This window comes from Rhinoraja longicauda, chromosome 22 (genome assembly GCF_053455715.1).
Source record: "Rhinoraja longicauda isolate Sanriku21f chromosome 22, sRhiLon1.1, whole genome shotgun sequence".
Taxonomy (NCBI): Eukaryota; Metazoa; Chordata; class Chondrichthyes; order Rajiformes; family Arhynchobatidae; genus Rhinoraja; species Rhinoraja longicauda.
The window spans coordinates 31007005-31031261 of record NC_135974.1 but is presented as its reverse complement, the minus strand read 5'-3'; the positions used below and the strand labels follow the sequence as shown (position 1 = coordinate 31031261).

Below are 24257 nucleotides of genomic sequence, written 5' to 3'. Positions count from 1 at the left end.
ATAGGGAATGTAAGCAGATAAAATCTAGAGCAAGGAACGGCAGATGCTGGTTTACAAAAAGATTGTTTATACAAATAATTTCAAAAACGTATACATACCCCAAGCTATATTAGAAATGGCTTAGCTTGAACAAACAACTGCTCTGCTTAACCAGAGTGGACACAAAGTACTGGAGCAACTCAGCGGGAAAAGCAGCATCCCCAAAAAACATGAATAGGTGACATTTTGGGCCAGGACCCCTCTTCAGACTGGTGTAAGCAGTTGCTAATGGTGTTGGTGCTGGCTGAAATTCAGCATGATAGACTTGGAGTGATCTAATAGAGATATACAGTAATATTCTAGGAGTGCAGGAAGGAACTACAGATGATGGTTTAAAACAAAGATTGAGACAAAAAGCTGGAGTAACTCAGTGGGTCAGATGCTGTCTGACTCGCTGAGTTATTCCAGCTTTTTGTGCCTATCTACAGTAATATTCTAAAAAGTTTAGATTATTTGTATCATTAATTGGACACATGGAACTGCAGATGCTGGTTTACAAAACAAAAGGTGGATATCTTCCACAGATGCTGCCTGACCTGCTGAGTTACTCCAGCACTTAGTGGATAATTAACTAGCTATGTCTTATGACATTTTTCCAGGTGTAGGAAAATACTTAATCTTTGTAGATAATCCATGAGCACTATTTCAACTCAGTAGATTAAACATTATGAACAGTGTAAGAAAATAACTGCAGATGCTGGTACAAATCGAAGGTATTTATTCGCAAAATGCTGGAGTAACTGCAGTAAAAACATTATGACATGTCATGAAAAGACTGAAACTGCAGTAAAAACATTATGAACATGTCAGGAAAAGACTGAAACACCTGCAAATGTGGTGAATCTGCTGAAATTGAAAGGTGGGAAGAACTGAATGGCTATTTCAAAGAGTAATGCCTCATGTTTTGGAGACATTGGACTGTGGATGAAGCCGCAGGCCATTAGGACTGAGATGATGAAAAACCTTTTCAGTCAGAGAGTTGTGAATCTGTGGAATTCTCTGCCACATAAGGCAGTGGAGGCCAATTCACTAGATGTATTCAAGAGAGTTAGAAAAAAAACTCTTAGGGCTAACGGAATTAAGGGATATGGGGAAAAAAGCAGGAACAGGGTACTGATTCTGGATGATCAGCCATGATAATATTGAAGGTATTTATTCACAAAATGCTGGAGTAACTCAGCAGGTCAGGCAGCATCTCAGGAGAGAAGGAATGGGAGATGTTTCGGATCGAGACCCTTCAAGGGTCCCATTCCTTCTCTCCTGAGATGCTGCCTGACCTGCTGAGTTACTCCAGCATTTTGTGAATAAACACCTTCGATTTGTACCAGCATCTGAAGTTATTTTCTTACATGATAATACTGAATGGCGGTGCTGGCTCGAAGGGCTGAATGGCCTACTCCTTCACCTACTTTCTATGTTTCCAAGCCATTCTCAGCTATTTTATTTCAAACAGCTTCAGCTTGGCTCTGAACTTTATCCACTGTGATACCAGCTCATTCCTTGGGGGGAAAAAAATCCTACACACCATTTGCTCTTATTTACTGAAGAAATATCCCTTGCAAATTGGTTCTTCCTCTTCCCACCTCATTCGAACATACTTTAGGCAAACAATATCACCAGCTGGATTAGGCGCTGATCGGTGTGAATATTGTGGTTCACCAAATTTTCATTCCTTTTTGAGTTAATCAGTGTGTAGGAAGGAACTGCAGATGCTAGTTTATGCCAAAGATAGACACAAAATGCTGGAGTAACTCAGCAGGTCAGGCAGCATCTCTGGAGAAAAGGTATAGGTGATGTTTTGGGTCGGAACCCTACTTCAGACTTAGATTTAGTGATCCCTTTGGGACATTTGTGGACAAGGAGCCACAGTTTGCAATGTTTTCATGTAAAATGTTTTAAATGATTATGTAAAGCCATTGCCGAAATAACATAGGGCCTTAAAAACAATATTTTAATCACCTTCTTGTTAACACCATACTTAAAATCAAAAGGCAATGTAGGGCAGTTTGCAAGGAAGGCAGTGTTATATATTTTTTCGCAAAGTCAGCAGATAATAATGGAATATTCTGGAGGAAAAAAAATTGTAGTTCATTAATTGGATTCTTCAGGTAGTCACTAGAGAGAAACGTTTTGTTCACATTGATGATGTTGTAGTGGCCGTTTAAAAATCGGTGCTCTCCAACATTCCATATGCATCATATAATGTGTATAGAAGTTTGTCTTTTTCTTCAGCAGGGAGAAAGCTGGACTTGGCAGCATTAATATTCTGCAGATTAATTTTTCAAAAATTACAACCAATTGCTTGTATAGGTATTTTCATAGCAAACATGGCACATTTTTTAAGTAACTCAGAGTCTGATATCTTCCTAACTTCAGGACAAAATACTAAAACGTAAAGCAGGAGGAATGGCAAACCTTCTCCACCTCTGCTACTTAGCCATTGTAATGAAGTCTACAGATATGGGGAGAGGGCAGGAACGGGGTACTGAATGTGAATGATCAGCCATGATCACATTGAATGGAGGTGCTGGTTCGAAGGGCCGAATGGCCTACTCTTGCACCTATTGTCTATAGTCCACAGTTGGCTAATGCTTAGTTAGGAAAGATTAGGGGTCACAATGTGCAAGAAAATATGACAAGCCCATCTTGTACAGCTTCACCCGAGATTGTCTAATTGCTATTGAAGATTCTTAGGTTTGGCAAATGAAGTAATGGTCTTCAATGGGCCAAGAGACCAACTTTTCTTTGATTTTGTTTTATTTAGGAACATGACAGGTGGGACAAACAACAAAGATTGTCATAGAATAGGATTCTGAAACCTGAAAGTTTCTGTGACAATTCCCCAAGTTACAATGTTCACATTAGTAAGGCTCTGGAAAAATTATCAATTTTAGAATCCTATTAACTTCTGACTGCCTAAGACACTCCAGCCTGGTACATGGGACCCAGCGGGAGAGATTTGTGATCAGTACCAGCGCCCGGGGTTATGGGGAGAAGGCAGGATTAGGAGGGAGAGATAGATCAGTCATGATTGAATGGCAGAGTAGACTTGATGGGCCGAATGGCCTAATTCGGCTCCCACTACTTATATGACCCTAAATTATGTTATAAAGATACACAATCCGTAAAAGGGACCACATCACGCCGATTCTGGCCTCTCTCCACTGGCTCCCTGTACGGTACAGAATCAACTTCAAGCTCCTCCTATTCACATATAAAGCCCTAAATGGACATTCCTCCCCCTACATCAAAAATCTTCTAACCCACCTCTCTAACTCCAGGTCCCTCAGGTCGGCCGACTTAGGGCTACTCACTATCCCGCGGTCTCGGCTTAAGCTCAGGGGTGACCGCGCTTTTGCGGTTGCAGCTCCTAGACTGTGGAACAGCATCCCTCTCCCCATCAGAACTGCCCCCTCCATCGACTCCTTTAAGTCCAGGCTCCAAAACCTATTTCTACTCCCTAGCGTTTGAGGCTCATTGAGGAGGCGCTGTGAACTGTTTTGTATGTGCTGTTATGTTTGCGTGCTACTGTATGTTTCATTTTTTCCTTAGTACCTAATCAGATGTACAGCACTTTGGTCAACGTGGGTTGTTTTTAAATGTGCTATACAAATAAAATTGACTTGACTTGACTTGACAATTTGTTTAATATTTTTGCTAATGCTCAGATCAGCTCACCACTCTCTTGAATTCTTCTTCTGTGAAACCAAAGTATTTTAATGCAATGGAATAGTCCGTATCGAGCGTGGATTTGAATATCAATGGATCATCGGTACTCAGTGAATAATTTGCTCCATCTTTCATAAACCTTTGAATATAAAATGTTAGGAAGAATCAAGGCATTAACATACATGGGAATCCATAGGGGCATTTTTATAGCACTGAAAGATAATTTAACTCTTTTAAACCATATGTACCTTTTATTTAAAAAAAACAAAGTGCTGGATTAACTCAGCAGGTCAAGAAGCATCTCTGGCCCACAATAAGCTACGATACCTGGTGACAAGGCAGCTGTCGCCGAGAAATTTCTATCTGGAATTTTTTCCCGCGACGCGCCGAGATCCGCTACGATTCATTGAAGAAACTCCTCACGGTCATGCCCACGACACCCCGGTGAACGTTCGGCCACAGCCTAGTCGCCGGCAGTCACCTTAAAATCGCCTAACTGGGCAGGCCCTTTAGATATAGCTCTTAGGGCTAACTGAATCAAGGGATATGGGGAGAAAGCAGGAACGGGGTACTGATTTTGGATGATCAGCTGGCTCGAAGGGCCAGATGGGCCACTCCTGCACCTATCTTCTATGTTTCTCTCACCCTTGACACCCGACCGAATCAAAAATCTATCTATCTCCGCTCTGCAAAGCTCGTCACAGTGGTCGCTTGCTGAGCAAGTACTTACTCCTTGAAGTGCTTTTTCTTGAAAGATATCACACTGGGGTTACCTGATAACTGGATGCTTTGTAAAATCTGTGTCGCATGCTCCAGTAAGGTAGCTAGACCACGGACAGGCCTGTGGGAAGAGAAAAGAAATCTCACTCGTAAGCCTTTAACAATTAAAGAACCTTATGGCCCATTGGAAAAAAAAACAATCTTAGAGTAGCAAAGCCTAAATAACTGGTTCATTCTTTGTTCAAGCATCATTTGCTAGAGGTGCACGTTCAGGAATTACTTACCTCAAAATGTATATTTTGCTTTAACAAGTTGTTGTAGAGCGCAGGGTCGTCAATTGTGTGATACCCATGTCCAATTCTCTCAGCCTTTAAAACATCCACGGCCTGTCAATGAATAAATGTCAACCAATTATCCGTTAAGATCAATAAAGTTGGTGGAAACCAAAGTTATGATTTAGTTAATTCAGTCAAAACTAAAAGAAAAAAAAAGTATGTTATCCCAGCTTTACATTGAACCTTTGAAATGGAGGGGTATGTTCACTTTAGTTTATTATTGTCATGTGTATCAAGGTACAGCAAAAGACTTTTATTAGGATGATGTTTTGCGTGACACTCAGACTATATTTGATCGGACTTTACTGGTTTTACTTTACACTAAACGCTATTTCCTTATCACGTGACTATACACTGTAAATGGCCCGATTGTATTCATGTATTGTCTTTCCGCTGAATGGTTAGCACACAACAAAAGCTTTTCACTGTATCTGGGTACACAAGATAATAAACTGAAACTGAATGGACACGTGCAGGCAGAGTGATTGGTTTAGTTGGCATCACGTTCGACCTGGGCATTGTGGGCCCAATGGTCTGTTCCTGGGTCCAATGGTCTCTGGGTTGTGGGCCCAATGGTCTCTACAGTTCCGTTGTATTTTTACATTTCTTTGAAGTTCACATTCTTCTTGTTTGTATTTTTGACACCACGCTAAAACCAAGTGGATTTCAACTCCAGGTTACCTCCATTCAGTCCATTCTCAAACAAGTTATGGAATCAGCAGTCTCTTATCAGAGAGACCATTCATAAGCAGATTATTTAATCAGCGCGCTTTTATCAATCTCAATGTCACATGCTGTGAATTTTACAATTATCCTTTGTTAATCATTTCACCCCACCCTAGAAGGTAGTACATTCTCCACCAGGCTTTATGACGGAGAGAACAGAAAGAGAGGCTGATTTGGTTAGTCAGGATGCACAGGGATTAGAGTTTGTCTCTGCTGTAAAACTTTAAACCCAATACAAAGAACCATAAATATGGCTTCACCTCTTTCACTACTGCAGGTAGTCCAACTTCACCAGCATGTACAGTCCGATGGATGCCACAATTAAAGGCTTCCTGACAAAAGAAACAAAGAAATGTTATTGACGTATGTGAATAACCAGAACAGACTTGCTCAGATCAGACCGTTAGATAGATGGCAGCTATAAATCAATATTATCGGTGCCCTAGAAGAGAAAGGTGACATGCTTCAATGACTTCATAGGATCCCCCTCGGTCATGGCTGACCATGGGTGATGCATCCAAGTTGGCTGCTTGCTCCACACCTCGGGCCAGAGCAGCGTCGCTTGTGGCTGGAGAAACCAATGCGGGAGTGACAGTCTCTGTCGCAAAGGTCACATTTGTGTGTGGTCTGTGTGTGTGTGAGTGGCACTAAATGCATTGTTCACCACAAGTGTCCAAAGACTGCCAAATTGCTCCAGTTGGGTGTGCCAGTTATGCCAGTCACTAAAATAACTAAACATTATTCCCTTATACAATACAATACAATACAATATACCAGTTCTGCTGACTGGTTAGCACACAACAAAAGCTTTTCACTATACCCGACAATAAACTAAACTGAACTCATGAACAGCAAGTTGGATGGTTAGCTCAATAGCAGTTGCCTCGAGAGTACTAAAAAGCTGTATCGTGGCCTTGCATGATTTCAGACCTTATAACCACCCAGTGTACTTTGCAATGAAATACTTTTAAATGTAGTCACTGGTATTCTAAACAGAACATGCATAACCAATTTGCTGTGGACAAAATGAACTGCAGGTGCTGGTTTACAATGGGGGGAAAAAAGGCACAAAGTGTTGGACTGACACGACCGTTCAGGCAGCATCTCTGGGGAAAATGGATAGGTGACGTTTCACTTGGGGACCCTTGTTCAGATCAACTGTAGTAGGGAAGAGAAAGCTGGAAGGGAGGTGGTGCTGGGACAAAGCCAGGCAAGTGATAGGTGGATACAGACATGGGGGAGAGGGAGGGTTGATGGACAGATAGGTGGACAAAGATGGGAAAAAAGAGCAAATGCCATGAGATAAGGAGAGAAAATTGCAAAATACAAAGCCAGAGGAATGGATGTAGGCGACAGGGCAAGGGGGGATTCATCAATCCAAGAACTATTTTGTCTTTTCCTTGTCTCATGTTTTGTGAAGTAACTGGGAAACCTACTTTTGCATCGTCCTAAACGACTAATACAGATCTGTAAATACCCAGTTCATATTGCAATTAGACAATAGACAATAGACAATAGGTGCAGGAGTAGGCCATTCAGCCCCTCGAGCCAGCACCGCCATTCAATGCGATCATGGCTGATCACTCTCAATCAGTACCCCGTTCCTGCCTTCTCCCCATACCCCCTCACTCCGCTATCCTTAAGAGCTCTATCCAGCTCTCTCTTGAAAGCATCCAACGAACTGGCCTCCACTGCCTTCTGAGGCAGAGAATTCCACACCTTCACCACCCTCTGACTGAAAAAGTTCTTCCTCATCTCCGTTCTAAATGGCCTACCCCTTATTCTTAAACTGTGGCCCCTTGTTCTGGACTCCCCCAACATTGGGAACATGTTATCTGCCTCTAATGTGTCCAATCCCTTAATTATCTTATATGTTTCAATAAGATCCCCCCTCATCCTTCTAAATTCCAGTGTATACAAGCCCAATCGCTCCAGCCTTTCAACATACGATAGTCCCGCCATTCCGGGAATTAACCTAGTGAACCTACGCTGCACGCCCTCCATAGCAAGAATATCCTTCCTCAAATTTGGAGACCAAAACTGCACACAGTACTACAGGTGCGGTCTCACCAGGGCCCGGTACAACTGTAGAAGGACCTCTTTGCTCCTATACTCAACTCCTCTTGTTACGAAGGCCAACATTCCATTGGCTTTCTTCACTGCCTGCTGTACCTGCATGCTTCCTTTCATTGACTGATGCACTAGGACACCCAGATCTCGTTGAACTCCCCCTCCTCCTAACTTGACACCATTCAGATAATAATCTGCCTTTCTATTCTTACTTCCAAAGTGAATAACCTCACACTTATCTACATTAAACTGCATCTGCCATGTATCCGCCCACTCACACAACCTGTCCAAGTCACCCTGCAGCCTTATTGCATCTTCCTCACAATTCACACTACCCCCCAACTTAGTATCATCTGCAAATTTGCTAATGGTACTTTTAATCCCTTCGTCTAAGTCATTAATGTATATCGTAAATAGCTGGGGTCCCAGCACCGAACCTTGCGGTACCCCACTGGTCACTGCCTGCCATTCCGAAAGGGACCCATTTATCCCCACTCTTTGCTTTCTGTCTGTCAACCAATTTTCTATCCATGTCAGTACCCTACCCCCAATACCATGTGCCCTAATTTTGCCCACTAATCTCCTATGTGGGACCTTGTCGAAGGCTTTCTGAAAGTCGAGGTACACCACATCCACTGACTCTCCCTTGTCAATTTTCCTAGTTACATCCTCAAAAAATTCCAGTAGATTTGTCAAGCATGATTTCCCCTTCGTAAATCCATGCTGACTCGGAATGATCCCGTTACTGCTATCCAAATGCTCAGCAATTTCGTCTTTTATAATTGACTCCAGCATCTTCCCCACCACTGACGTCAGACTAACTGGTCTATAATTACCCGTTTTCTCTCTCCCTCCTTTCTTAAAAAGTGGGATAACATTTGCTATCCTCCAATCCACAGGAACTGATCCTGAATCTATAGAACATTGAAAAATGATCTCCAATGCTTCCACTATTTCTAGAGCCACCTCCTTAAGTACTCTGGGATGCAGACCATCAGGCCCTGGGGATTTATCAGCCTTCAGTCCCATCAGTCTACCCAAAACCATTTCCTGCCTAATGTGGATTTCCTTCAGTTCCTCCATCACCCTAGGTTCTCCGGCCCCTAGAACATTTGGGAGATTGTGTGTATCTTCCTCAGTGAAGACAGATCCAAAGTAACGGTTTAACTCGTCTGCCATTTCTTTGTTCCCCATAATAAATTCCCCTGCTTCTGTCTTCAAGGGACCCACATTTGCCTTGACTATTTTTTTCCTCTTCACGTACCTAAAAAAACTTTTGCTATCCTCCTTTATATTATTGGCTAGTTTACCCTCGTACCTCATCTTTTCTCCCCGTATTGCCTTTTTAGTTAACTTTTGTTGCTCTTTAAAAGAGTCCCAATCCTCTGTCTTCCCACTCTTCTTTGCTATGTTATACTTCCTCTCCTTAATTTTTATGCTGTCCCTGACTTCCCTTGTCAGCCACAGGTGTCTCTTACTCCCCTTAGAGTCTTTCCACCTCTTTGGAATAAATTGATCCTGCAACCTCTGCATTATTCCCAGGAATACCTGCCATTGCTGTTCTACCGTCTTCCCTGCTAGGGCCTCCTTCCAATCAATTTTGGCCAGCTCCTGCCTCATGCCTCTGTAATCCCCTTTGCTATACTGTAAAACCGACACTTCCGATTTTCCCTTCTGCCTTTCCATTTGCAGAGTAAAACTTATCATGTTGTGATCACTGCCTCCTAATGGCCCCTATATCTCTAGTCCCCTTATCAGATCAGGATCATTACACAACACTAAATCCAGAATTGCCTTCTCCCTGGTAGGCTCCAGTACAAGCTGTTCTAAGAATCCATCTCGAAGGCACTCTACAAACTCTCTTTCCTGGGGTCCATTTCCAACCTGATTTTCCCAGTCTACCTGCATGTTGAAATCTCCCAGAACAATTCATTCACTGGCAGAGTTGCTGCCTCTCAGCGCCAGAGACCTCGGGTGCTGTCTGTGAGGAGTTTGTACGTTCTCCCCGTGTCCACGTGGGTTTCCTCCGGGTACTCGTGCAAGTAGATTAATTGCCTCTAAATTGCTCCCAGTGTGTATGGAATGGATAGTAAAATGGGATAACATCGAACTAGATATGTTGAATGGGTGATCAATGGTCAGTGGGCCGAAGGGACTGTCTCCATGCTGTATCTTTCATTCAATTAATTTTTCTTATACCAATCATTTTATTTATACCAGTTGTCATGCTCTGAGAAACTGTTTTATTTCGTTAATCTCTAATTAGTGAAATAAAACAGTTTCTCAGAGCATGATAACTGGTATAAATAAAATGATTTGTATGAGAAAAATGCTGTTAATGGAGCAGCATTTCAAATTTTAACGATTTTATTTGGTCAAAATCCCCATAGAAATCAGTAGACTTTTTTTCCCATTCTATGGTTTCAGAAAACCTTAAGCAGAGGATCTGCTTAGTATCTGCTTGGGGCAGCCATAGTGGCACAGTGGTAGAGTTCCTGACTTACAGTGCTTGCAGCGCCGGAGACCCGGGTTCGATCCCGACTTTGGGTGCTGTTTGTACGGAGCTTGTACGTTCCCCTCATGACTGCGTGGGTTTTTTTCCCGAGATCTTCGGTTTCCTCTCACACTCCAAAGACGTACAGGTATGTAAGTTAATTGGCTTGGTGTATGCGTAAATTGTCCCTAGAATGTGCAGGATAGTGTTAATGTGCAGGGAACGCTGGTCGGTGTGGACTCGGTGGGCCGAAGGGCCTATTTCCGCACTGCATCTCTAAACTAAACTATTCCTAAACTGACATTTAATTCCTCGTGACATATCAATGATGGACTTTCATCCTATTAATTTAGCCTAACAACTACATTATTAAAAACAGTCATCTAAATTGGCGCCTGGTAAACTAATCGTTTTATTGCTCAAGTGGGCAAGAACAATTTTCCATTTAACGTACGCATGCCAAGAATAAATCTGCAGAGATCTATTATATGCTTTGCAAAAGATGACTTTGCAAAGCCCACCATCTTTTCTGATGCTTTTTACCCAGTAGAATGGTGAATTTTGGAAGTTGTAATTGCACACACAGAGTGCTCAGTCGATACAGTAACTAATAGATTGTTAATAACTGGATTATTTTATTGTGGTGAAAAACATTGGGTTGTTTTTGTTTTTTTTAAAAAGAGGTGCGCCATTGAAACAGGCCCGTCGGATCACCGAGTCCACGCCGACCAGCGATTTTCCCGGTGTGGGACAAATAAAGGAATATATATGTACACACACTAGGGACAATTTTACCAAGCCAATTACCCTACAAACCTGTACGTCTTTGGAGTGCGGTAGGAAGCCGGAGGTACCGTAGAAAACCTCCGCATGTCACAGGGAGAACGTACAAACTTCGTACAGATGGCACCTGTAGTCAGGATCGAACCCGGGTCTCTGGCGCTGTAAGGCAGCAACTCTACCGCTGCCCCACCGCGCCGCCCCTGGTTAGAGTCATCGAGTGCAAAACCTAAAAACTGCAAATGTTTAGCATCAAAAATAAAGAATTGAAAAAGCCTGCAAAATATTCACCAGCATCCGTGGGGAAAAGAATACCTTTTCAGGTTGATCATTCTCTATCAGAAAGTAATTAATGGCACAATGTAAGTAGAAGATATTATTTAATGTCTGGAACAGAAGCATGGCTGAGAACTAAATATATTGCAGGATATTTGACATTATGAAAGGACAAGCAAATTGATAAAGGGTTGCAGCAATGGTGAATAACGCAGGAGATTAGTGAACAGCTGAGATATGTTCTAGGCATGAGAGATTACGATGTAGAATGTGAATCAATAGGTGTGGCAAAGGGTAGGAGGTATTGACTTATTTATAATGTACTAAATGGCAGCTATAAATTTGGGTGTGACATAATCAGGAAAGTAATAGTGATAATACAGTGATCACTGGAGACTTTAACGCACATGAAGACTGGACCATTCAAGTTTGCCGCAATAAGATGGACGATGAATTCATACAATATATTCAATATGCTTTTTTCCCCCTCATAGGCAGAATCAGCTAGGAGAAATATACAAGCATATGGATCTCATTTTGAGCACTGAGAAAAATTTGATTGATAACCTTGTTGGCAAGGGGCTTTCAAAATAAGACTGAGCAAAAAGTGTCAAACTGGAAGATTACGAGGATATTGCCAAGACTCGAGGGCCCGAGTTATAGGGAGAGGTTATCCAGGCTAGGATTCTATTCCTTGGAGTGCCAGAGGATGAGGGGTGATCTGAGAGAGGTGTACAAAAATCATGAGAGGAATAGATTGGGTCGACACACAGAGTCTCTTGGCCAGAACAGGTGAATCAAGAACCAGAGGCTATGGGTTTTAATGTGAGGGGGGGAGAAGATTTAATATGAACTGGAGGGGTAACTTTTTCCATACAGAGGGTGGTGGGTATATGGAACGAGCTGCCGAAGGAGGCAGGTACTATCGCTATAATCAAGAAACATTTGGACAGGTACATTGATAGGACAGGTTTAGAGGGAGATGGGCCAAATGCAGGCAGGTGGGACTAGTGTAGATGGGACATGTTGGTCAGTGTGGGCAAGTTGAGCCAAAGGACCTGTTTTCACACTGTATGACTATAATGTGTTGACATTTACATTTAGTTTAAAAATGATGCGTTCAAAGTGAAAATCTGACGATGGAAATAATGGGGGCATGCAAGAAGAGTAGGTTTTAATTCACAGAAAGAACACATTTAAAAAGGTATGATGCCACACAAGTAATGTTTAGCATTTAAATAAATCATGCACAAGTTTTAAAAATTCTCAAAGGAACAAAAATCCCAAACTAAAAAAGTGATTCATCTATGCCTGACCAGTCTGCAGAAGGGTCCCAACCTGAATTGTTGCCTATCCATTCCCTCCATAGATGCTGCCTGAACTGTTGAGTTACTCCAGCACTTGGTGTTTTACTGGAGAAAATAAAGATATGGTTTTCAATCAAAAAAGATGTAGAGTTGCCAAAAAAACAACTCTAGGCCTAAGGATTGGACACATTTTAGAATGCAAAACCGAGGATCAAGAAATTGATTAAAGCAAAAATAGACTAGTGTAGACTAACAAGATCTAAACAAAAGAGAGGTTTCATTAGTAGGTATAAAGCAAATAGGACATAGAACAAACTTGAACAATACATGAACAGGCCCTTCAGCCCACAATGACTGTGCCAAACACAATGCTCACGTACACAGAGACAGGAACATTTATAACTGGAAATTAGGAAGTTGTAGAGAAATGAATCAATTAGTATTTGGCCTCATGAAAGAAAAAGCACAAAACCAGTTGAATATATTACAATATCAAGGACCTGGTGAGAATAAAGAAGGTGACCTTGAAAGCCGATTCATCACAAGGACTTTAGGGCATCACAGTGGTGCAGCGGCAGAGTTACTGCCTTACAGCACCAGAGACCCGGGTTTGAACATGCTGTCTGTATGGAGTTTGTACCTTCTCCCTGTGACTGCATGGCAGGGTAGATGTTGGAATCTATAACGAAGTATGTAATAACTGCACACCTTGAAAAGAATGTGGACACAAGGAAAAGACAAAGCACTGGAGCAACTCAGCGGGTCAAGCAGCATCTCTGGAAAACATGGCTAGGTGACGTTTCGGGTCTGAGGGGTCCCAACGTGAAATGCGGCCTAACCATTCCCTCCATCTGACAGAATGAAAGGTTTGTGCAGAGTTTGGATGGATTCAATGCAAGGAAAACTGCATTTGAGTACTTGGAAGATGCAACTCATTGAAACATATAAGATAATTAGGGGATTGGACACATTAGAGGCAGGAAACATGTTCCCAATGTTGGGGGAGTCCAGAACAAGGGGCCACAGTTTAAGAATAAGGGGTAGGCCATTTAGAACGGAGATGAGGAAGAACTTTTTCAGTCAGAGAGTGGTGAAGGTGTGGAATTCTCTGCCTCAGAAGGCAGTGGAGGCCAGTTCGTTGGATGCTTTCAAGAGAGAGCTGGATAGAGCTCTTAAGGATAGCGGAGTGAGGGGGTATGGGGAGAAGGCAGGAACGGGGTACTGATTGAGAGTGATCAGCCATGATCGCATTGAATGGCGGTGCTGGCTCGAAGGGCTGAATGGCCTACTCCTGCACCTTTGGCTATTGTCTATTAACTCATAAAGGAGATGGAGGAATTATTGGATGCAGTGTATTTGAATCTCCAGGGGTTTACGATGGGTCTTTTGGAGATTCAAATACATATCTGCTAGTTTCACCTTGTCTACTAGTTGATTAGCACAGGGAATTGGGGTACTGTACAGACATTAGTAAAGAATTGGTTGCTGGGCAGAGAATAAAGATGGGGAGTATGTATACTTTTTAATTTGGCAAGTTACAGCTGATAAGGTACCACATGGATCGGAGATTGGGCCCCAGCTACTTGTAATCTTTGACGATCATTTGGCTGAGAAGATAAAAAAGTCATATTTCTAACTTCACTACCCACTACAAACTAAGTGAGATTGTGAATATTGAAGAACTTGCCATTGGATAAGTAGAGATAGAGAGTCGTACAGCTCAGAAACAGTGAGGCTGAGTAAAGATTTGCAAGATTTTGCAAGACTCAGCGGCATGGTGGCGCAGCGGTAGAGTTGCTGCCTTACAGCGAATGCAGCGCCTGAGACTTAGGTTCGATCCCGACTATGGGTTCTGTCTGTACGGAGTTTGTACGTTCTCCCCGTGACCACGTGAGTTTTCTCCGAGATCTTCGGTTTCCTCCCATACTCCAAAGACGTACAGGTATGTAGGTTATGTAGGTTAATTGGCTGGGAAAATGTAAAAAATATCCCTAGTGGGTGTAGGATAGTGTTAATGTGCGGGGATCGCTGGGCGGCGCGAACCCGGTGGGCCTGTTTCCGCGCTGTATCTCTAAATCTAAAAAGACTGGTTCTAAGGCGGTGGGTTTGAGGAGACTGTAGAGTTAGAGCGCGGAAACAGGCCCTTCGCCCCACCCAGTCCGCGCAGACCAGCGATCACCCTGTACACTAACACTAACACTAGGGACAACTTACAATTTTTTTCCAAAGCCAGTTAACCTTCAATCCTGACTATGGGTGCTGTTGGTATGGAATTTGTACATTCTCTATGTGACAGTGTGGGTTCTCTCCGGGTGCTCCAGGTTCCTCCACACACAACAGAAATGTACAGGTTTGTTGGTTAATTAGCTTCTGTAAATTGTCCCTAGTGTGTAGGATAGTGCTAGTGTATGGGGTGATCGCTGGTCAGTCTGGACTCAGTGGACCGAAGGGTCCGTTTCCGCACTGTAATTGGCTACTGTAAACTACTCCTTAATGTAACCAAGAGGCAAAAAGAATTGATCGATTTATGAGATAAAATAGACGCAAGGTTTTGGAGAAATAGCGTATGTTGGAATAGGGCTGATGAAAGACTGGAGGGTGGCAAATGTTGTGCCTCTTTTCAAGAAGGGCTGCAGGGATAATGCTGGGAACTATAGGCCGATGAGCTTAACATCTGTAGTTGTGAAGTTACTAGAGAGTATTCTGCGGGATAGGTTATACAGGCATTTGGATGGGCAAGGGCAGATTGGGAATAGTCAGCATGGTTTTGTACATGGGAGGTCGTGTCTCACAAATCTGATTGATTTTTTTTGAAGAGGTGACCAAAAAAGTTGGAGGGCAGAGCTGTAGATGTTGTGTACATGGACTTGTAAGGTATTCGACAAGGTTCCGCATGGTAGGCTACTCTGGAAGGTTAGATCGCATGGGATCGAAGGAGAGATAGCTGAATGGATAGCAAATTGGCTCCATGGAAGGAAGCAGAGTGTGATGGTGGAGGCCTGTGATGAGTGGTGTGCCTCAGGGTTCGGTGCTGGGCCCATTACTGTTTGTCATCTACATCAATGATTTGGAGGAGAACATATAGGGCAAGATAAGCAAGTTTGCTGATGATACAAAAGTGGTTGGATGGCTGAAGCAAGCAGATATCGGTGGCTCTCGGCCTTCAAACAAGCAAACGGTAAGAAAACAATTCAGACCATTGATCTGACCGAATGGACATGCTTAAACACGATGGATACTCTCCATGCTACTGGGCGATGGAGTCAGGGTATAAAGTTATCAGGAACAGTACGGAATGTGTTGTCAAGGTAATTAACAGCTGCACCAAGGCCACATCTGCCAACGAGATAGAATTTGCATGGGCAGGAAAATAGGTTATAAACTCTTGATTAAAAAAGCAAGACTTGCTTCCAATCTAATAATGACTCCATGTATTGGGTTCAAAGGTCCAGTGGGTATTTTATAGCACAATCAAAGTTATTGAGCCAAGTAATGTATCCTAATGGTATAGCTACCCCCATATAATCCTATAATTATTATTTCTATAATTATTTATCCATAATTCATTATTGCAGCAACATTTGCTGAGTAGAATATAGCTGAATGACCTTAATCGAACTTTCCTTGTACACCAGGTCAATGGATACACAATTACATAACAAACGATTATTCCCACATAGTAATGAGTGTTGATTGAAAAGGGAGGGACATTACAGATCAACCATATCAACGGTTTATACCAATACAAGCCAAATATCTCTGATCTTTCGTCATGGGATTTGCCACAGTTATAATGGCACGGCATCACGATGCAGTGATATTTTGCATGTTCTCTCTTTCTGGATTGTGAGCTGTTCTGGTCATCCTATCTCAGGTAAGATGTGGGGACTTTGGAAGTGGGTGCAAAAGAGGTAGGAGAGGTTGGGTAAATTTGGGTTGTTTTCTCTTGAGATTTGATAGGTACAGAAAATTATGCGTCGATAAGGTAGACAGTCAGATTTTTCTCCTCCCTCGCCCCTCGTGTGTTCTTCAGGCCGCCCCTACCGACAGGACATGTTGGCCACCGTGGGGCTCCCTACCCTCTCCCCGTCATTTTGTCCGCTACCCCACTGCCGCCTCCTCCTCCTTCTCCCCCCGCAGAAAAAAAGGTCATAAGTGATAGGAGCAGAATTAGGCCATTCGGCCCATCAAGTCTACTCCACCATTCAATCATGGCTGATCTATCTCTCCCTCCTAATGCCCATTCTCCTGCCTTCTCCCCATTACCTCCGACACCAGTACTAATCAAGAATCTATCTCTGCCTTAAAAATAGCCATTGACTTGGCCTCCACAGGCAATGAATTCCACAGATTCACCACCCTCTGACTAAAGAAATTCCTCCTCATCTCCTTCCTAAGGGTGGATGGAATACTCCATCTTCCCAGGTAGAGCACGTCGGCAAGTCCATGGGAGGAGGAGAAGGCGGCCGAGGGGCGAAATAGGCCGAGAGGAGAGACCGATGGGAGGAGGAGGTGGAGGGGGGGGGGGGGGGGGGGGGGGAAGGGGCTGAGTAATTGATATGACAAAAATAGATCTATGGAATTAACCAGATCTTGCCCATTTGACAGAACATCAAATATTAGTCATCTAGAAAGCTTTATGAGCATGCTGTGCTCGTGTGGAATCTACTAAATTAATGATAAATTTTAGATGTTCAATGTACTGCTATATAGATGGACAGAGAGAGATACACAAACACACACAATGTTCTCAAAGATCTTTCCATTCATCTCATCTGACTTCAGATATCACTGAACCAACAATGCATTTGTGTGATGTATCCAAGTTTATCCACTGATCCATTGATCAGATGAATTATTGATGATGCTGTAGTATAGATTCAACGATAGTTTCTTCAAGGCTGTTATCAGTCAACTGAACCATTCTTAGAGAATGGTCCTGAGCAACTATCTATCTGATTGGAGACCCTCAGACTGTCCTTAGCCAGACTTTACCTTGCACTAAACGTTATTCATGTATCTGTTCACTGTGGAATGCTCGATTGTAATCGCGTATAGTCTTTCCGCTGACAGGTTAGAACGCAACAAAAGCTTTTCACTGTACCTCGGTACACGTGACAATAAACTAAAACCAAAACTGACTCTCTCACTCACAAGATAAGCTGAATGTGACCTGATTCGAGAAGTTCAAGGATTACATGTGTTACCATCCCCGACTTTTACAAAAGAACAAAACAGGATTGAGATTTTAGCTCCAAACCAGTATTGTGCTTCAAGATAATTCGTCATTTGAACGGGAGCTCCCACCTCAAAAGCTACAGCGTGGTCGGAGTGGGTATCGGTGCCGATAGACTCATCGCCTGCCAAATCAACGCCCAAAACACCTTCATTGCGGTATTTCTTGCACAAGCATACAACTTCAGCAGACCATTCTGAAAAGCAACCAAAAACACAAGTTTGGCACTCTAAAGCGTACAGGCTTTGTAAGTTAATTGGCTTTTGTAAGTTGTAAATTGATCCTAGTGTGTAGGATAGTGCTAGTGTACGGGGATCGCTGGTCGGCATGGATCAATGTGCCGAGGGCCCTGTTTCCACGCTCTATCTCTAAAGTCTAATTTATATATATAAAACAATGAAAACACCAGAACACAAAGAGTTTCAAATTCAGGGGTTCTGGTAGCATCTGTGGAGGGAATGGACACGCAATGCTTCGGGTCAGGATCCTTCTTCAAAGTTACTCCAGTACTTTGTGCTTTGCTCACGATCCCAGCATCTGCAGTTTTTTTGTGTCTCCAATGAAAACACTAAAAGAGGTTTAAAGTGGCACAAAGTCCCCAAGATAATCAATAAGGAGCCCCAAAGGCTTGCAACTGGATCAGGAAACAAGAGTGGCAACACTGACAAGGGAAAGCAGTGGCAAAAACACAACGTGGCAGATTTGGAGGGGGTAAGATTGTGTCTTGAGGAAGAAAGATTCTAAGGGGGGTAACAGGCGACCGTGGCAGACAAGGGAAGTCAAGGACAGTATAAAAATAAAAGGGAAGACGTATAACATAGCAAAGATGACCGGGAAGCCAGAGGATTGGGAAACTTTTAAAGAACAACGGAAGGTAACTAAAAAGGCAATACGGGGAGAAAAGATGAAGTATGAAGGTAAGCTAGCCAAGAATATAAAGGAGGATAGTAAAAGCTTCTTTAGGTATGTGAAGAGGAAAAAAATTGTTAAGACAAATGAGGGTCCCTTGAAGGCAGAAACAGGTGAATTTATTATGGGAACAAGGAAATGGCAAACAAGTTGAACAGGTATTTTGGTTCTGTCTTCACTAAGGAAGACACAAATTATCTCCCAGATGTACTCGTGGCCAGAGATCCTAGGGTGATGGAGGAACTGAAGGAAATTCACATTAGTCGGGAAATGGTGTTGGATGGACTGATGGCTGATGGTCTGCATCCCAGGGTACTCAAGGAAGTGGCTCCAGAAATTGTGGACACATTGGTGATCATTTTCCAATGTTCTATAGATTCTGGATCAGTTCCTGTGGATTGGAGGGTAGCTAACGTTATCCCACTTTTCAAGAAAGGAGGGAGAGAGAAAGCAGGGAATTATAGACCAGTTAGCCTGACATCAGTGGTGGGGAAGATGCTGGAGTCGATTATCAAAGATGTAATAGCGGCGAATTTGGATAGCAGTAACAGGATCGGTCCAAGTCAGCATGGATTTACGAAGGGGAAATCATGCTTGACAAATCTTCTGGATTTTTGTTTTGAGGATGTAACAAGTAAAATGGCAAGGGAGAGCCAGTGGGTGTAGTGTGCCTGGACTTTCAGAAAGCCTTTGATAAGGTCCCACACAGGAGATTCGTGGGCAAAATTAGAGCACAGGGTATTAGGGGTAGGGTATTGACATGGATATAAAATTGGTTGGCAGACAGGAAACAAAGATTGACGGGTCCCTTTCAGAATGGCAGGCAGTGACTAGTGGGGTACCGCAAGGCTTGGTGCTGGGACCGCAGTTATTTACATTATATATTAATGATTTAGATGAATGAATTAAAGGTAACATTAGCAAATTTGCAGATGACACAAAGCTGGGTGGAAGTGTGAACTGTGAAGAGGATTCTATGAGGATGCAGGGTGCTTTGGACAGGTTGGGTGAGTGGGCAGATGCATGACAGATGCAGTATAATGTGGATAAATTTGAGGTTATCCACTTTGGTGGCAAGAACGGGAAGGCAGATTATCATCTGAATGGTGTCAGGTTAGGAAAAGGGTAAGTGCAACGAGACCTGGGTGTCCTTGTACATCAGAAACTGAAAGTAAGCATGCAGGTACAGCAGGCAGTGAAGAAAGCTAATGGAATGTTGGCGTTCATAATGAGAGGAGTTGAGTACAGGAGCAAAGAGGTCCTTCTGCAGTTGTACAGGGCCCTGATGAGACCACACCTGGAGTATTGTGTGTAGTTTTGGTCTCCTAATTTGAGGAAGGATATTCTTGCTATTGAAGGAGTGCAGCATAGGTTCACGAGGTTAATTCCCGGGATGGCGGGACTGTCATGTGATGAAAGAATGGAGCGACTGGCCTTGTATTCACTGGAATTCAGAAGGATGAGAGGGGATCTTATAGAAACATAAAATTATTAAAGGATTAGACACGCTAGATGCAGGAAACATTTTCCTGATGTTGGGGGAGTCCAGAACTAGGGGCCACAGTTTAAGAATAAGGGGTCGGCCATTTAGAACTGAGACGAGGAAAATCTTTTACACAGAAAATTGTGAATTTGTGGAATTCTCTGCCTCAGAAGGCAGTGGAGGTCGATTCACTGGATGCATTCAAGAGAGAGCTAGATAGAGCTCTTAAGGATAGCGGAATCAAGGGGTATGGGGAAAAGGCAGGAACGGAGTACTGATTGTGGATGATTAACTATGATCACATTGAATGGCAGTGCTGGCTCGAAGGGCCGAATGGCCTACTCCTGCACCTATTGTCGATGTATCTATGTTCTCCAAGGTCTAATTAGGCAAAAATAGCCCAGATCAAAGAATCGACGTGAAAACACCATTTAGTTTTGTTACTAAGCTTGGAGAACTTAACTATAACTCTGTATCATGAACAAGTCATTGAGCACTAGGTGAGATTTCTCAAATATTTTCAAGAACTTGATGAGGTCGGCACGGTGGCGCAGCGGTAGAGTTGCTGCCTCACAGCGCCAGAGACCCGGGTTCGATCCTGACAACGGGTGCTGTCTGTGTGGAGTTTGTACGTTCTCCCCGTGACCGCGTGGGTTTTCTCCAAGATCTTCGGTTTCCTCCCACACTCCAAAGATGTACAGATTTGCAGGTTAATTGGCTTAGTATAAATGTAAACATTTGTTCCTAGTGTGTGTAGGATAGCGTTAGTGTGCGAGGATTGCTGGTCAGTGCGGACTCGGTGGGCCGAAGGGCCTGTTTCCATGCTGTAACTCTAAACCATAAAAAACCCCAACTAAACCTGAAGCTACAAGTTGGCGCAAGAAACATGGCGATTCTTTGTGTACCACGTTTCTGGTGGTACAGAAGAAATCTACTCAATCGTTGCACTCTTTTACTTATATTTGATTGTACTTGTGCATAATATGATTTTACTAGATTATATGCAGAACAAAGCATTTCAATGTATCTCGTTACATGTGACAATAAAATAATTACTACTACCTCAAATACTTCAGTTAGGAATACTGATAAATCTCAGACATGTCCAAAGTAGGTAAAATGCAAGTTATTTTAAATGTGGACAAAGGCACAAAACTCTATTTGTTTCAGTAATAACGTATTACCTGGCATGTGGCGCATGCAGCAAAGAATGGATCTCACTTTAATTTTAAAATCCTTTTCTCCTTCCTTGAAGCCCATATTGACAAGGTGGACCACTTCATCAGGACTTAAGTCCCCTCTGCATACAAAAGAAAACACTGAAGTTTACTGAATGTGAAGGCCAGATTGATCGGACTTCAATGTTATATCTTGCATTGAATGTTGCACCCTTTATCCATGCACAGTGGAAGGCTTGATTATATTCACATGCAATCTTATCTCTGACTGGATAGCATGCAAACACGCTCGACACACATGAATAAACTAAACTAAAGGAATAAAGGGCATCTTGGGGCTGAACGGTGGTGTAGTTGCTGCCTTACAGCACCAGAGACTCAGATTCGATCCAGAGTACGGGCACTGTCTGTGCGGAGTTTGTACGTTCTCCCCGTGACCGCGTGGGTTTTTTTCTGGGTGGTCCGGTTTCCTCCCACAGTCCAAAGATGTACAACTTTGTAGGTTAATTGGCTTTGGCAAGTTGTAAAATTGTATCTAGTGTGTAGGAAAGTGCTACTGTTGGTCGGCGTGGACTCAGTGAGCCGAAGGACCTATTTCCACGCCGTATCTCTAAAGTCCACCATACAAAACATAAGAAAATGAAAGACCAAATCATTTCTTCCCTCACTAAATCCAACTTTTTTTTTTTCTTCACTCGTTATTTCTCTTTCTGCATCTAATTTGACATTTGATTCGTGCCCTGTTTCAACCTGGCACAGAGACGGTGTGAAAAACAGGGTAGTCAGCAGAAAGTTTAAAGCTGCAAATCGGAAATAAAAATAAAAAATGCTAGAAATACTCAGCAGGTCGGGAAAGAGTTACATTAACAGTCCTCCCATAGGGAATGCCAAGTGATGAATGATGATCAATTCTGGGCTAAATGGCAGAGGAAAATTAGGAATAGACCTTTCAAAAGGGGGAGTAGAGGTCAGAAGAGAAAAGAGTGTGATTCATAAGTTCATAAGCGATAGGAACAGAATTAGGCCATTCGGTCCATCATGTCTACTCCGCCATTCAATCATGGCTGATCTATCCCTCCCTCCTAACCCCATTCTCCTGCCTTCTCCCCATCAACTCTGACACCCTCTCTGATACAGGATGTTTGCATCAGAATTATGAATGAATTATTCCGTGTAAAAGATCACGAGGGGTATAGAGAGGGTAGAATGCACAGAGTCTTTTACCCAGAGTAGGGGAATCAAGAACCAGAGGTCATAGGTTTAAGGTGAGGGGGGGGGAAATTTAATGGGAATCCGAGGGGCAGAGGGTGGTGGGTATATGGAATGAGCTGCTGGAAAAGATAGTTGAGGTACAATACAATACAATATATATTTATTGTCATTGTACAGGGGTACAACGAGATTGGGAATGCGCCTCCCATACGATGCAATAATTTTGGTGGAATGATAACAAGATTTAGAAGACATTTGGACAAGGCACATGGATAGGAAATGTTTAGTGGGATATGGGCCAAACATGGGCATGTGGGATGAGTGTAGTTGGGGCATCTTGCTCGGCACGGGCAAAATGGGCCAAAGAGTCCATTTCCGTGCTGCATGACTGAGACTCCAGTTGGTAATGGGAAATTAAGTCAGGCAAGAGAATACTGGAATAATACCGTCTGAAACTTATACAATTGTTAATTTGTTTGTGCAACTTTTTTTTAAAAACTGTTCCTTGCTGCAACATTCCTTATACGATCCCTACATTAAAGAAATTACACACGAGTAACTATCTTCAAATGTATTTCAAAATGTAAACATTTCAATATGCTAAGCTTTCTGCTCTTGTTCAATGCTGCTGTCGTTTCCGTTTCGCCTCCCCTGTAATGGGAATGATGTTGTTCCTTCAGTCCCATCGTGGTGCAGGGTCACATGATTCATGGAAGAAATAAATACAATCCCCAAAGCTACATATTTTATACTTTTGACAGTGATTTATTGACACACAAAATTCCTGTGCAATTTAGCCAACAGTGGGAACCAGAGAGAGTATCTCTGAAAGATAACAATAGTAGTTAAGGTATCACAAAAAGCTGGAGTAACTCAGCGGGTCAGGCAGCATCTCAGGAGAGAAGGAATGGGTGACGTTTCTGGTCGAGACCCTTCTTCAGACTTCTTCAGCGGGTCAGGCAACATCTCAGGAGAGAAGGAATGGGTGATGTTTCGGGTCGAGACCCTTCTTAGTATGAAGAAGGGTCTCAACCTGAAACATCACCCATTCCTTCTCTCCTGAGATGCTGCCTGACCCGCTGAGTTACTCCAGCTTTTTGTGATCCCTTCGATTTGTACCAGCATCTGCAGTTATTTTCTTACACAACAGTAGTTAAGCATTCCTGCCAACATATTTCTGTAATAATCTGCTTTTTCTCAAAGACTATGCTCGGATTACTTACGGTTTTTGGTTCCAAGGAATAGGATGAACATTGCAGTTGGCCAGGAGATGTGGACTGTATCTTGCTTCAAAATATATAACGCCTTCTTTGGCTTTCATTTCCACAAGCTCATAAGCTATTCTTTTCACAGCTTCCCGGTCTCCACTGTACACAGGGGGGGGGGGGGGGGAAGTAACAGTACTCTGTGTTAAAACAACCAGAGTCTTGCACACTTGAAAACTGACGTGTAAATCAAATAGTACTTATGTAGTTGAGGTGCTGCTCAAAGTATTATTTTCGAAAGTATTATTGGTCAACAGACAACAAATAATAATATACTTCTGTCGTGACTACGGGTGCTGCACTGTAAGGAGTTTGTACATTCTCCCCGTGACCTGCGTGGGTTTTTTCCGAGATCTTCGGTTTCCTCCCACACTCCAAAGACGTACAGGTATGTAGGTTAATTGGCTGGGTAAATGTAAATGTAAAAATTGTCCCTAGTGGGTGTAGGATAGTGTTAATGTACGGGGATCACTGGGCGGCACGGACTTGGAGGGCCGAAAAGGCCTGTTTCCGGCTGTATATATATGATATGATGATATGATAGAAGGAAACTATGAT

The 24257-nt window shown here is 42.8% G+C and overlaps 1 protein-coding gene across 1 annotated transcript in view; it reads right to left on the bottom strand.

Moving 5' to 3' along the window:
- Positions 1 to 1336: 1336 nt before the first annotated feature.
- The window catches only part of ada (adenosine deaminase), a 41737-nt gene continuing 18816 nt past the window's right edge, over positions 1337 to 24257 (bottom strand). Inside the window, exons 4-11 of the mRNA XM_078419346.1 lie at positions 23658 to 23801; positions 21229 to 21344; positions 17724 to 17848; positions 5750 to 5821; positions 4713 to 4814; positions 4482 to 4549; positions 3718 to 3847; positions 1337 to 2305 (exon numbers count right to left, since the gene is read on the bottom strand). Coding sequence (XP_078275472.1) covers positions 2201 to 2305; positions 3718 to 3847; positions 4482 to 4549; positions 4713 to 4814; positions 5750 to 5821; positions 17724 to 17848; positions 21229 to 21344; positions 23658 to 23801 — 862 coding nt within the window. The 3' untranslated portion in view covers positions 1337 to 2200. The remainder of the gene's footprint in view (positions 2306 to 3717; positions 3848 to 4481; positions 4550 to 4712; positions 4815 to 5749; positions 5822 to 17723; positions 17849 to 21228; positions 21345 to 23657; positions 23802 to 24257) is intronic.